General features: G+C 32.3%; 2 protein-coding genes across 4 annotated transcripts in view; both read right to left on the bottom strand.

Moving 5' to 3' along the window:
• Positions 1 to 873: 873 nt before the first annotated feature.
• LOC115245226 (glutamate receptor ionotropic, kainate 2-like) lies at positions 874 to 9,742 on the bottom strand. Of its 3 annotated transcripts, none has more exons than XM_029823442.1 (16): positions 9,627 to 9,742; positions 8,167 to 8,248; positions 7,908 to 8,066; positions 7,448 to 7,629; positions 6,895 to 7,043; positions 6,490 to 6,631; positions 5,988 to 6,290; positions 5,565 to 5,783; positions 4,813 to 5,019; positions 4,008 to 4,092; positions 3,629 to 3,905; positions 2,954 to 3,152; positions 2,594 to 2,819; positions 2,291 to 2,406; positions 1,124 to 1,270; positions 874 to 1,034 (listed from the first exon to the last, which is right to left on the bottom strand). In XM_029823442.1, exons 1-16 carry the CDS (start codon positions 9,627 to 9,629, stop codon positions 912 to 914), a joined length of 2,619 nt encoding a protein of 872 aa, XP_029679302.1. In that variant the 5' UTR covers positions 9,630 to 9,742; the 3' UTR covers positions 874 to 911. The 3 variants fall into 3 exon arrangements, with proteins under 3 accessions (XP_029679302.1, XP_029679303.1, XP_029679304.1); XM_029823443.1 differs by having other exon boundaries at positions 6,490 to 6,634; positions 8,167 to 8,334; positions 9,627 to 9,740; XM_029823444.1 differs by lacking the exons at positions 7,448 to 7,629; positions 8,167 to 8,248; positions 9,627 to 9,742 and having other exon boundaries at positions 6,490 to 6,634; positions 7,908 to 8,004.
• Positions 9,743 to 10,776: 1,034 nt separating this feature from the next.
• LOC115245227 (glutamate receptor ionotropic, kainate 2) overlaps positions 10,777 to 12,730 on the bottom strand; it is a 160,312-nt gene continuing 158,358 nt past the window's right edge. Inside the window, exons 29-32 of the mRNA XM_029823445.1 lie at positions 12,545 to 12,627; positions 11,766 to 11,881; positions 11,521 to 11,670; positions 10,777 to 11,145 (exon numbers count right to left, since the gene is read on the bottom strand). Of these exons, the coding sequence (XP_029679305.1) occupies positions 10,963 to 11,145; positions 11,521 to 11,670; positions 11,766 to 11,881; positions 12,545 to 12,627 (532 nt within the window). The 3' untranslated portion in view covers positions 10,777 to 10,962. The remainder of the gene's footprint in view (positions 11,146 to 11,520; positions 11,671 to 11,765; positions 11,882 to 12,544; positions 12,628 to 12,730) is intronic.

Raw genomic sequence — 12,730 nt, forward strand, 5'->3', positions numbered from 1 at the left:
CTTTATAAACAGCGATAAACAGCGTCTTCTACAGAATTGTTTTGAGAATACCGGAGGATAAAAGATCCAAGTTCCAGCAGTTGCCGGCAGTGGAATTCTTTCAGAGAGAATATTAATGCTGCCGGGAAGAACTGTGCATCGCGTCTAGTAGTCTGTTAGACAGCCCCATTATTTGCTCGCCTACCCACTTCGAATGCATTAAGAAATATTTTCACGGGACTCTTCCATTATGCACGTACGTCCGCGAGAGTCGATCCGCGATTGCCGCGTTTAACGTCGAGAAGAACTTTTCTTATTCGATAACACGAGGAGTTTGATCGTTATGTCATTGGTCGCTCGCGAGAGATTCTCGGATCCTCGATAAATCGCGCTCGCATAAACCGGTGCTCTTATATGTAATCTTTTATGACATCGAAAGATATATATATATATATAAATATCCGTAAATGTACGCGTGCTCTCTCTGGCGTAAAATGTAACGTAACATTTTTTTATTGGATCGGTCGATGCGTTCTGCTCGTCGCATTCGCAATCCCTTTAAAAGCACTATATAATCTTTAAGAACATTTAATATTACATACGAGGTTTTCCTTATATATGCAACGTTCATTCACTGCAATCGTCAATTCCATACGGTTTCAAGAGAAGCGTTTATTGCGAAGCGTTTATTTCCTGCGATATTCTATCCTGGCGCTAAGCCAGGATGGTAATCATTAGAACGAGTTTGTAGAATTTGCGTGAGATTTTCTCGAAGATCTTTCGCTACTTTGCCTTAGTTTCATTAAATCGACATCATCATCTATTATAAATAATGCTATAATTGAAACAACTCTTGCTCATTTAACCTTTTAATTGAATTTAATCTTCTTTTTTACATGTAAGACTTGCTACAGATGTAACATGTATGTTTATTAGGAATCAGTGCTATTGCTTTTAATCGTCTCAAGGGATGTTTTTCTTCTTTTGATGATCTTCTTGTTACTGCACTTAGCTAAGAATTTTAATTCTTCTATGAACTGATTTCTGTAAGATACCTGTAATATGAAACATGCAATTTATATGATACTATAAATATAATTTTGTAGGAAATATACGGCATTTGAATTATTAAACATGTTATTACGTTATATTCGATTGCAAGATTTCGAATGTTCCAAAAAAATGTCCATCCCGCAAGAAGCCATGACAATATAATGCCGCTTATCATAATTAAAAATACTCCCTTGACATCGTCAAAATTTAAGGCTTCCACTTTGACTTGTACCTTTTCCTATAAAAATTAAATTTTTAACATTGAGAATTTTTTAAAATATCATTGACAAATGATTATTAATTAATATTTAAAAAGCGTGGTTTAACGCTTAGATAGAGTGACGTGAATTGAAGTTTTCGAAAACTGAATATAAGTTCCTCTCCAAGTTGCGTCGTAATAGTTTAAAATTTATCCAGTAATTTTCTTCCTAAATCTTGAAGTAACTATACTTTGGCTCACTCTTACTTTAACTCTGGCTTTCTCGCTTATACGTCGAACACGCCAGAACCGCCATGTCATCTCTATACGTACAGACTAAATCGGTAAAGTTTGAGTTAGCTCAAACTATAAATGCAGCCAAGTAAGGTGAAATACTTTATCTGTGCTTTTTATCTATCCGTGTGATCAAATAAATGAAATAAAAAAATAAAAAATTAATAATTAGACGAGTGAATAATCGAGTGTTAAAGAAAAAGTATTCTTGAATTTTAAGTGACTTTATGTCTTTTTTGAAAATAACAGCACTTGAAAAAAACCGCAGCAGCTAAATCGCGAGAGTTTGGCTTTAATTAATATTTGCAAAACAGTTCACAGAAAGCGAATGGTTCGTGAATAAGATCGGAAAATAGAGATAGAAAGAAAATAAAAATCAAAAATAAAAGAAAAGATTTGTGAATAAGATCGGAAAAATAAAGATAGAGAGAAAATAAAAATCAGAAATAAAGAAATGTTCTGGCTTAGCGGAATTAAGGCATTCGCGCAGACTGTACATTTACTTCTTAATTTGTCTGCAGAGATTCTGTCTGATTGTGAGATAAATTAGAAGCCTGCGTATTAGATTTTTTTATAAGTGAAAGTATTTTGTATTATTATATAAAGCTTTTAAATAATTGACATACTATTAATCACGCAACTATTTATGAGATAAGACACGTTTTAAAAATTACGCGCGATGTTTAACATCATCCATGTAATTTTACTTTTGCTATGAAATAAATGAAGTCAGAAACATAACGCAAAAACATAGACGTCTCATACTTTACATTCATCGCCGCCACGTTTCTGTTTCCACCATTTATCATACAGCTCGTTGATCATGCCGTTTTCGCTCAGCTTTAATATAGCACCACTGAGATCCGCGTGATAAGGTGCATCTGTCATCGAAAGACGTTTTATTTGATTAAAAATAAGAATTAAATCGTTTTAATTGTTTCATCGAATCTGAGATAACACAACCGAATTGGTGTGACGTGTAACAAAGCAATATGTGTATCTATAATATTCTGTCTCAATTATTACTATACGGGTATTATATAAATTATATAAAATCGAACCACCGACCTTTTCTCATTGCTATCCCGTAGTTCTTGGCATCTAAAAGTCCACCGACCCCCGTTACGTTACACTTTCTCTGCTTAATATACTCAATTGACGAAGACTCCATGAGATATGCATAATTCTCTTGTTGCACCTTCCACACGCCCTCTTCGTTCGTTCCCATAAGCACCTCGTCAGCATGAGCCATCATGTAATTAAACATAGTCTTGTAGGATTTATGCGAGGAATCCTGCAAAACGAGATCGATCGTTCCAAGCCTAGACGCTTTCATAAATAATAACGCGAAATGTCATCGTCAGCCAATATCCGCTGGTAACGATCGATAACTATCTCTATGCCCCTTTTGCGAATCGTGTCACTCACCTTGAAGAATGAGAGCGTCGATCCACCTTTTTTCGCGCCGTATTTAATTTTCTGCTGAGCAGCCAATTCTTCCGCCGTCTCGAAGGGCCACATAACGGATTTCGTGGATAACGCGGCCGCCAGATTGGCGGTATACGTCGATGTAATGATCAAAGTGAAAAACCACCACGCAATAGCTAAGGTTCTTGTTGAAATTCCTCTGAAATATATTATATTGTTTTGTTTTACATCAAATAGCATTTTTGAGTAATATAATATAATATCTAATGCAATTGTCATAAAAGTCTTTAGATTATAGGAGAATCATCACTTAAATTAAATCATAATTAAGATAATAAAATAGAATAATGTGTTATATAGTATAATATATCGTAATTTTTTAAATCGTAATATTAAAAATTGCAGAATAATTACGCGGAATAAGATTTGTATTATTTCCTAAGCGGTTTAAATTCTATGATGTTTTTCGCCCGTTCATAGAAAATCTATGCGAATTCGACTGTAATTATTAATTGTACGCAGTGCAACAAGCTCTATGCAACACATACAAAAATCTGCAACGATATAAAGCTTTATTATGCGCTCAATAAGAGTTTGATTCCACATAAGAGAAATATCTCGAAATTATGCTCTGCGAACATTTTGATGAACTTTACGAAGCGAAGATCAACTCACGCGGGTGCCAATCCGGTGGGAGACTTCAGTAAGGCTCCGATCACGAGGAACGGAGTGTCCAGAGGAGTGAAAGGCGTTTCCAATACTTCCGGCTTTTTGATGCAAGGATACGGGTTTGTCCATTCGATGGGACAGAGTTTCCCGATCACGAATAATAACATTGACACGACGATGTAAGCTGCGATCAAATGCACCCACACGTCTTTCGAGAACGGTCCCAGGAAAGACAGTAAGCTCGGAGGAGCACTCGTTGGTTTTCTATAAAGGATACTTATACCTAAAAGAAATATTATTTGATCGAGGCGTAACTGGATTTTGAAAGCTCAATTTATGCTTTATACTTGTTGATTTCACATTGTCAATATAAATCATGTTTTACCTAAATTCATAAACGGACTCGTAAAATCTACAGCGTTCTGTCTTTCCGCCGTGATCGTCAGATCTGTGATCGCTAAATCCGCTGTCTTCAAAATCAAAAGAAAAAATTTATTATGTTTTTTTCACAGACTTCTATGTTTATACTAGACTGATGCTAACAGTGATGTGACAGGTGAAGCCAGCAGCCATTTACAATTGGGCAAAATATAACCAGATTGTCAATTGATACTTATTTTTGAAGGAAAAGCTCTGCAATATTAATATAAATGATATGTATATATTTAATATAAAAATTATATTAAATATTGCAGCTTTTCCTTCAAAAATAAGTATCGATTGACAACCTGGTTATATTCTGCCTGATTGTAAATGGCTGCCTGTCATATCGCTGTTAACAATCTAGATATAATATAGAAGTCTGTGGTTCTTTTATTTAGTATGCGAAATATAATTTCAGTTTATTTATTTTTGCATTGATCATATCATATAGCTATTTTATTTTATATGTAGTCAAATGGAGAATAAGAAAAAATATAAATCAACAATTTTTTTGACAATGTGTTAAAATGTATATGATTTGTGATGATGATTTATTTTAAAGAGTTTTTAAAATCACTGAAAAATATCTTATTAGAGAAATACAGAGGTAGCTGCTTTATCGATGAAAGAAGATACAAAGCGTTTCCCTTGCATCGTGCGCACGATGAAAGGTAGCAGCACTACTCGCGAACGAAAGTCGGTCAAGTTTATCACGCGCTTGTGCCGTTTATGGGATCAAAACGTGAAAGAATGCCCCATCGACTTACGCCAGCGATTATTCTTCCTAGCATGCCGTTCCACTGACCGGTTTTTTCATTAAGCGATCCATAAACGTTATCAGCCTGAACTTCAAAGGTGTAATTAAATGCCAATATCTTGCTCATCTCGTGAATTATATCGATCCCAAAGCCTTCGTATCGATCGTTTCCCATTGTCACATTGGCTGATTCTTTAAGCATTCCATATGGGTCTGTCTGGAATTTATTTTAGTCTAATCAGGAACATCTCTTTTTTTTTTAAATTGTCTTTCGTATATTAAATTGGATATTATATTTCAACGATAATATATATATTAAAATATATATACAATGAAAATGCGTGTGTAATAACATAGATAATTATGTGATTGTTTTTTAGTTGCGATAATATTTTCTCCACAAAAAGAAATCATTTAAAAAATACTTTTATTAAAATTAATAATTGTATTATTTTGTTTTATTATATTATTTGATTGTGTATCATTATTTTTATCAGTTTTCTATAGTTTAAAATTATATTATTTATGCACACATATACGTTATATTTTATTTTAATTTAAAATTTTCCTTTATCAAAATATATTTTATCAAATTATTGAATTTCTTTATCACATAATTATGTCATAATTCCGTCTTATCTTATTAATAATTAAAAGATTCAAAGTTACATCTATTTTTTCCTGATGATTTAATTAATTTAATAAAATTTTAAAGGATTTCGAGAAACGGATATTATTAATAATATTTATATTGGAACATACTAACGATATCAGGACAAGGAAATGTTTGTCACGTAAAGTCTTCTCATCGTCCACTCCAGGAATTCTATGTTCCGGCTTCCATTGAATACCAACATTCGTTTCCCATCTCCCGATCTTTCGCAATCCTTGATTTTTGAGACTTACAATGTCGAGTTGGAATTCGCTCCGGAATCCAGCGGTATCAAATTTTATCATCCCGCTCAATCCGTTTATTTGCTCCTAGTGTCAATTCAAAAATTTCTCCGGTTAAAATATATTAAGGAATGATGTGTAATGGTTGGAAGTGTAAAATCGTATTATTTTTTAAAATTATTTATAAATTAATTCGAAACATATATATGCCTCTTTTATTTTTTTGCAAAGTTAGGGAAAGTTAGGCTCGATTATACATGCGTTTAAAAACATCAGTGTAATCACACATACGCTTCGTATATAATTACTCAAGCTGAAACCATGTCCCCAAATTTCCGTACGGTTGCAAAATAACTTCTTAGTATTTACGTTAACGCTGTCGCGTAATCGCGCATAACCCTTTGCAAAAAGTTGGACCGCATCGTAAGCGAGCGCCGCTTCCACTTTTAAGTGAGAAGCATTCGTTAAATTCCAATTAAGGGACCGAAATTGGAGAGTACGTTGAACAATTGAACTTTCCGGATTGATTAAACGAACGCCCGTTATATTCACTCCGGAATATTGGTATGGTTCTAAATCCAGAATCTGCAAATCCTGATAATAAATAATGAAATATATAATACACATATTCTCTTTTGAATCAGATAAAATTTAGGAGATTGCTATTATACAATTAAAAGTATTTTGTATTTTAAATCTAGAAATGATGTATTTTTATATGAATTTGTATTTACAATATAATCTTTCTAAGTTATTCTTTCTCTCTTATCAAAAAAGTGATGAAATAACTTACCAAAGAAGTAACGATCACATTATATTTTTCTGATAGTATCCCGACTTGCAGTGCTTGGTCGAGAACGGACGCAAGAATGTCATACGAACAATCGATTATGATATTTCTGTAATCGGATATTTTTACTTCTTTTATGGCTTGCCTGCTGGTAAATTATCCTGTTAATTTTCGAATAGCGCTTGTATCTCTTCGAAAAAATCTTGGCAATGGCGACACGTGTGACTGCGCGAGCGACGTTCGCATCATATTCAAACAGCCGTATCGTAAATCATCGCAATATTTTCTGGCGTTTACGGTGGAGCTAATGGCACAGGTGCAGAATAACTTTGTTTGACAAACGTCGCTTGTGCATGCACGCAAGCTTGTTCCAGGGACGACCTATTTATATGGTCTGTACATGCGTACCTAAAATTTGGTCCACTTCCCAAATGGCACGCCATGGTGGAAATGCTATTCAATTTTAGCAGACGACTCATGCGAATTAGGCCATCCGTGTTGTCATAAAGTATTGCATATTCTTTCCATTTGTATTCTTTTATTAGATCCTGAAAAACCTAAATTATATATGTCAGAAATTAATTTTAATACAAATGTTATCCGCGATTTTAATCATTAAAATATATTAAATATCGAAGATTTCAATTTGATTCTTGTTTTTGATTTTGGTTAAATCGTCTTTGTATTAGCAACTACTAAGTGTTATATCTTGAACGCAATAATAAAATGCTTGCAAACAAAAAAATACAAGAACAAAATACAATTAAATTGAAATATTTATTTGAACATTTTGTTTTTAGGACAATGCATAAGAATTTTTTTTGTAAAAGATACCGTTTTTTTCTATTTAAATTTAAATGCTTTTTACACTTTAATTTTACGTTTTGGTGAAAAATCAAAACTAAGTTGACTGGAATGTGCGACTCAAGTTATTTATAAGTGATCAGAGATAAACAAGTACCATGGAAAGCATGTCAGGATGTGGATACAAATTTATCACATTGCTACGTTTTGACTCGGAATCCCATCTGGCGGTAATATAAGGTATGTCCAAGGTATCGCACATACTTTGAACGTAATTCGCTGTCTGTTTATTCTGGGGACCAAATATTCCAGCTATTCCGCTGTTTACCAATTTGCACGCTGCACGCAGTGTCCATAAAAATGCATAATATAATTTCGCAAGATATTTTATGTGAAAATTTATTTTTAATTATACGTATAACGCATATAGTTTTACAAAAACTGTAGGAAGTATATATGTTGCGATATGCGATATTAATCATGCTAATTAAGTTGTATATAGGCTATATATAGACTATATAAGTATATGACAAAACTTATATAGATAAAACAATATATATGTATGTATATAGGTGAAATTTTATATTAATTTAAATACACAAAAAATAATAATATACCTATCTTTGCTACGTGGAAGGCATTCTTGTTGATTCCTTCGGTTTTGGGTGTTAATAATACACCCATAGCATCTTCGGAGACAGTGATATTTTTATTCACTGCTTTGATTGATATCTTAAACGCTCTTTGAATCATTTCATCACTATCGAATATACCTCCTGCGATTATTCAATTTTCGTCGATATATTGGATCAATTTATAGATATTTTTTATTTCTGTCACTTATGGTTACTTATGGAAAATACACGATGGGCTTACCAATAGGAATTCTTCTTGGAAATCCCAAAATATGGGATATAAATGCAGCAGTAATGTACAGAAGCAACATTTCTCGACCATTCTAAAAGAGAATCATTCTAACAGCAACTGCAATAGATGCAATAAATGGTACAACGTACCATTCGCATTAAACAGTTTTTTATTTTTCTAAAAGTAAACAATCATGTGTAATTTAAATTAATGTCAATTAAAATTAGGTTTGCTTTTGTTTATTATTATTGGCACTCCATTGCACTGCTAATTTATATGACCTAATATGCAACACATTGATATATATATATAGTCATGGTATATTTAGACACTTCTCGCCTCCTTGCGTGCCCCAATATACTCTATAATAGCTTCTCTCAATTTATCTGTTGAAAACAACTGTCGAATGGTTCACTGACAGTCTCTGAGAGTTGTGCAGTAGTGCATAGATTCATCTTTTAATAGAGATTTCATGACTTTTCAAATATAATTGGTTTGGATGTTTTAATGTAATGTGCGACATGCATTTTTTATTTAAATAATTCAAATAATACAAACATGTGAGTATTTTAACATTTTCAGCTTCCGCTTTAGAAACTTTGTCAATTTTGTTTTTATTTCAAAGTTTTTAATTGTTCCATTATAGAAACAGAGATGTAATTAACATGATAATCCCATCTTTCAAATTTTTATTATTTACATAATTATAAAGCAGAAAAACACTTCAATAATTAATAATCATGCATATTATTTAGAAATACAAAAGTTTTTAGATATTATAACGTATTTATAAGAATCATGTGTTGATGATTTCCTATTTTTAATTATTATATAGTGCCGTAAAAACGAAAATATGCTTTTATAACATTTATTAGCTGCAAAGTTTCATCAAAATCAATCCTTCTTCTTGTTTCTTTGGATTTGTTTTTTTCAATACACATTTCCTGTATCGTATTAATATATAGGGTGTATCTGAAATGATGCACTAAACTTTAGGAGCGTATTCTAGAGGTCAAAATAAGACTTTTTTTTTCTTATGAACATTGGTCCGCAAATGAACCCCCCTCCGAGCTAAAATTCGAAAATGTGTGAAATATGTTTTTATTTTTTTATTTTAGTGGCTTACTTTACTTCATAATTTACTGGGCTATACCAAATTTCAATCTTCTGCCAATTTTTTTTTCTGAAATATAGTCAATTTTTAATTTTTTCCCCAAACTTTAGGGGCCTCTAGCTCGGAGGAGGGTTCATTTGCGTACCCATGTTCATAGGAAAAAATGTCTTATTTTGACCTCTAGAATATGCTCCTAAAGTTTAGTGCATCATTTCAGATACATCCTGTATAGCTTGAAAAGACCTTATACTACATCTGCGTGGCCGATTGCCAAAAACACAAAAGCAAAACGCGGGCGCCAAAATTGCATTGCGAGAAGTGCATTAAACCTTTCCTTCAACATAAGAAAACAAACCATTTTTATAGTATAAAGTAATGTTGACGTTAGAAAGATCCACGCGACAGCTTTGCGCGATCTACCACATTTTCGATCCACGTTTAAACAAGAATATTATATATAATATTATATATTATTATATATTTATGATAGGAATCAATTTTTCAGGTTAATTGATGATACAAGATCACTCCCGCAATTCATTGAGTTTATCGCAAATTATTAGGATCACTTGGTATAAACGATCGGAACGAGGGAAACCGGGTTTCTTAATAAATTTTTATAAATCTAAAAGAGACACTTTGTGTCGCCGAACTCGTATATATACTACGGATCATCCGACACTATGGAAGCCAGTGGCTATACTATCCCATAACCATCGGTTGACTATTTTGACTACTGCAAGCTGCAAAAGTAGGTGACTGGACCGTATTTTCTCGTCTACTGTTTTGCGCATGATCATCGCGGCTTATTTCAATTAGGGGCGCGTTCCACTTAATGACCGCAACGCTCGCGAGCATCATCTGTCTTTGTTTAACTTTCGGTGAAGAACAAAGATGAAATGATACCGTGAGCGTTGCAGTCGTGAAGTGGAACGCGCCCTAGGGGAATTATCGCTTATCGTTGATAACACCGCGCTTCGTAACGATTTTGTGAATTTGTAATCGTAGTAGAGATGATCATGTGCGAGTGATAATTTTTTTAGAATCGCTATAATATCTTCTAGAATTGTTAGTCTAGATTTGAAAAATCTATGCAATTGTCATTTAAAATATATTTATGTATGGAATTAATTTTATCAATTTTTGGTCGTATATTTTTATAAATCTGTTTGGTACGAGCTGTATATGTAGAAATTGCAATAATATTTGATATAACAATCTTAGTTTTTAGTTATGGTACTCTGTTTCTCTTACAATTTTTCTTTCTTCTTTCTAAATCAAACCAAGCCTCCATTAATTTTATTTTAAATGCAAACACACGGAGCTCGAGAAAAAGTGTACTTGAAGAAAAGACTTAATATAATATTGAGTATATATTGCTAACTATTATTTATGTTAAAATTTGTCGCTATTATTTCTTTTCATTTTATATTCTGCAACCTTATCATCAATCAGTGATTAATAGATGCAGGAAGCAAAAGAATATGGCAATTTAAAATCAATTACTATTTGTGAAAATTATATATTGTGTGCATATAGGTATCATATTCTTCTTCTCTTAAGATTTCTTGTTCAATGCAAATGCCCTAAAATGCTTACGATGTGACTCTCGTATTAATTTTACTTGAGCATCATGGGCATGGGCAATAAATTTGTGCAAACGATAACCTTATTCAAAATTTGTCCCATCGTTATTTGTCATCAGTCGGTGATGTTGTTATTACTGTCGGTATAAAACCATACGGAGGTGTACATTCTCTCGTGCTGTTATTTTCACTTTTGCTAGAGGCTCCATTTCCTCTTCGCGTCGATTTAGATCCACTGAATTTTATAATAAATTTCAATTCGTTCATCAATTCCTCTTTGAATGGCACCTACACACACAAAATAATTTATCATATATATGATAAATAAATATACAGATAGATACATATAGAAATATGTTGAGAATTAACTTTTACATTTATTATTTAATTGTTCTTAATTTCTAATCTATAAAACTTTTAAATCGCAAATTATAATCTAGATAAGAAGTTATTGAATTGATAAATTTAAGATTATAGTGTATCAATGTTATATGTATGTCAATTTAATTTCAATCTCGATCTAAACTCAAATTAATTTTGATTATCGCAATTCTATGTTATGCTAAATTAGTAAAAGTGTGTTAATATTTTTGCAAAATTGTTGCGTGTTTTAAGAAAAACGATATGAATTGTGTACATTATAAATAAGAATAGTTCGCTTACATTTTCTCGAATGGACGTTTGGGCAACATCCCAAAGTAACTCGAAAATGGTGTACACAAACGATAAAACGACTCCAATACTTAGAACGAAAAATACGCCTCCTACGTGAGGAACACCGAGTTCCTCTGCTGAATTACTTCCACCATCCTCCTACACAGCGACGCATATTGAGCAAATGAAGACAACGTGATGTGCAATGCGCATTTTATAATATAAAAATTTTATAATTGATCTGCCACTCTCACCTTACATTTGCCGCCGCCCCGTTTTTCTTCCCACCACTTTTTTTTAAGTTCCGATATAGATCCGCTTTCTGAGAGTTTTAAAATTGCAGAGTTGAAGTTGGATCGATATGGTGAATCTGTAACATTTTATATGATAAAGCGATTGTTTGCTAAATAAAATAATGGCAGAAATAGAATGACAGTTTCAAGTTTTTTAATCGTAAAACAGAATTCAGTTGTATCAACAAGAATAATTTTGTGCATTTTACAGTATATAAATATTATAGAATTGTATAACGTTTTTAAAAGAGATAAGCAATCTTTTTTTTTTTATCAAAAAGTGGAATAACTTGCTGAATTTAAAATTGAAGTTCGTGGTGTCAGATTTGCTATTGAACCATTTGTATGAATCATAGTTTTTAATTTTTTTTGAATTATTTTTTATAGTATTTTTTATTCCATAATTAGATAACATATTTCTATTAATACAATTTAAATCCATCTTTTGGTTTTCTTCCAAATCATCTTCTGATTTTTAATTTCGCGTATCAACTAGTAAAATATTTTTAACCGATGGTACAATATGATATATTATTGCAAATAATAGTTTTTTATCAAAGTTTTATTTTTCTTTTAGATAATTTCAATGATTTCAGAGTTTGTCAAATATTATTAAGATAACATATAAAAAAAAGTATTTAAAATGATGAGAAAGAATAATATGCAATATTTGACTATATTATTACTACATGAAGTTGCGGATATTACATATACAATGTATTTTGATAGTGCTTACATACTTTTCTTCATAGCAATGCCATAGCCCTTCTCGTCAAGGAGCCCACCGACTTGGGATACTGTGCATTCACGTTCTACTATGTATCTTAATGTATTTTGACATACTTTTCTTCATAGCAATGCCATAGCCCTTCTCGTCAAGGAGCCCACCGACTTGGGATACTGTGCATTCACGTTCTTCACGTTCT

This window comes from Formica exsecta, unplaced genomic scaffold, assembly GCF_003651465.1.
Source record: "Formica exsecta isolate Colony F162 unplaced genomic scaffold, ASM365146v1 scaffold93, whole genome shotgun sequence".
In the NCBI taxonomy this organism is placed as follows: Eukaryota; Metazoa; Arthropoda; class Insecta; order Hymenoptera; family Formicidae; genus Formica; species Formica exsecta.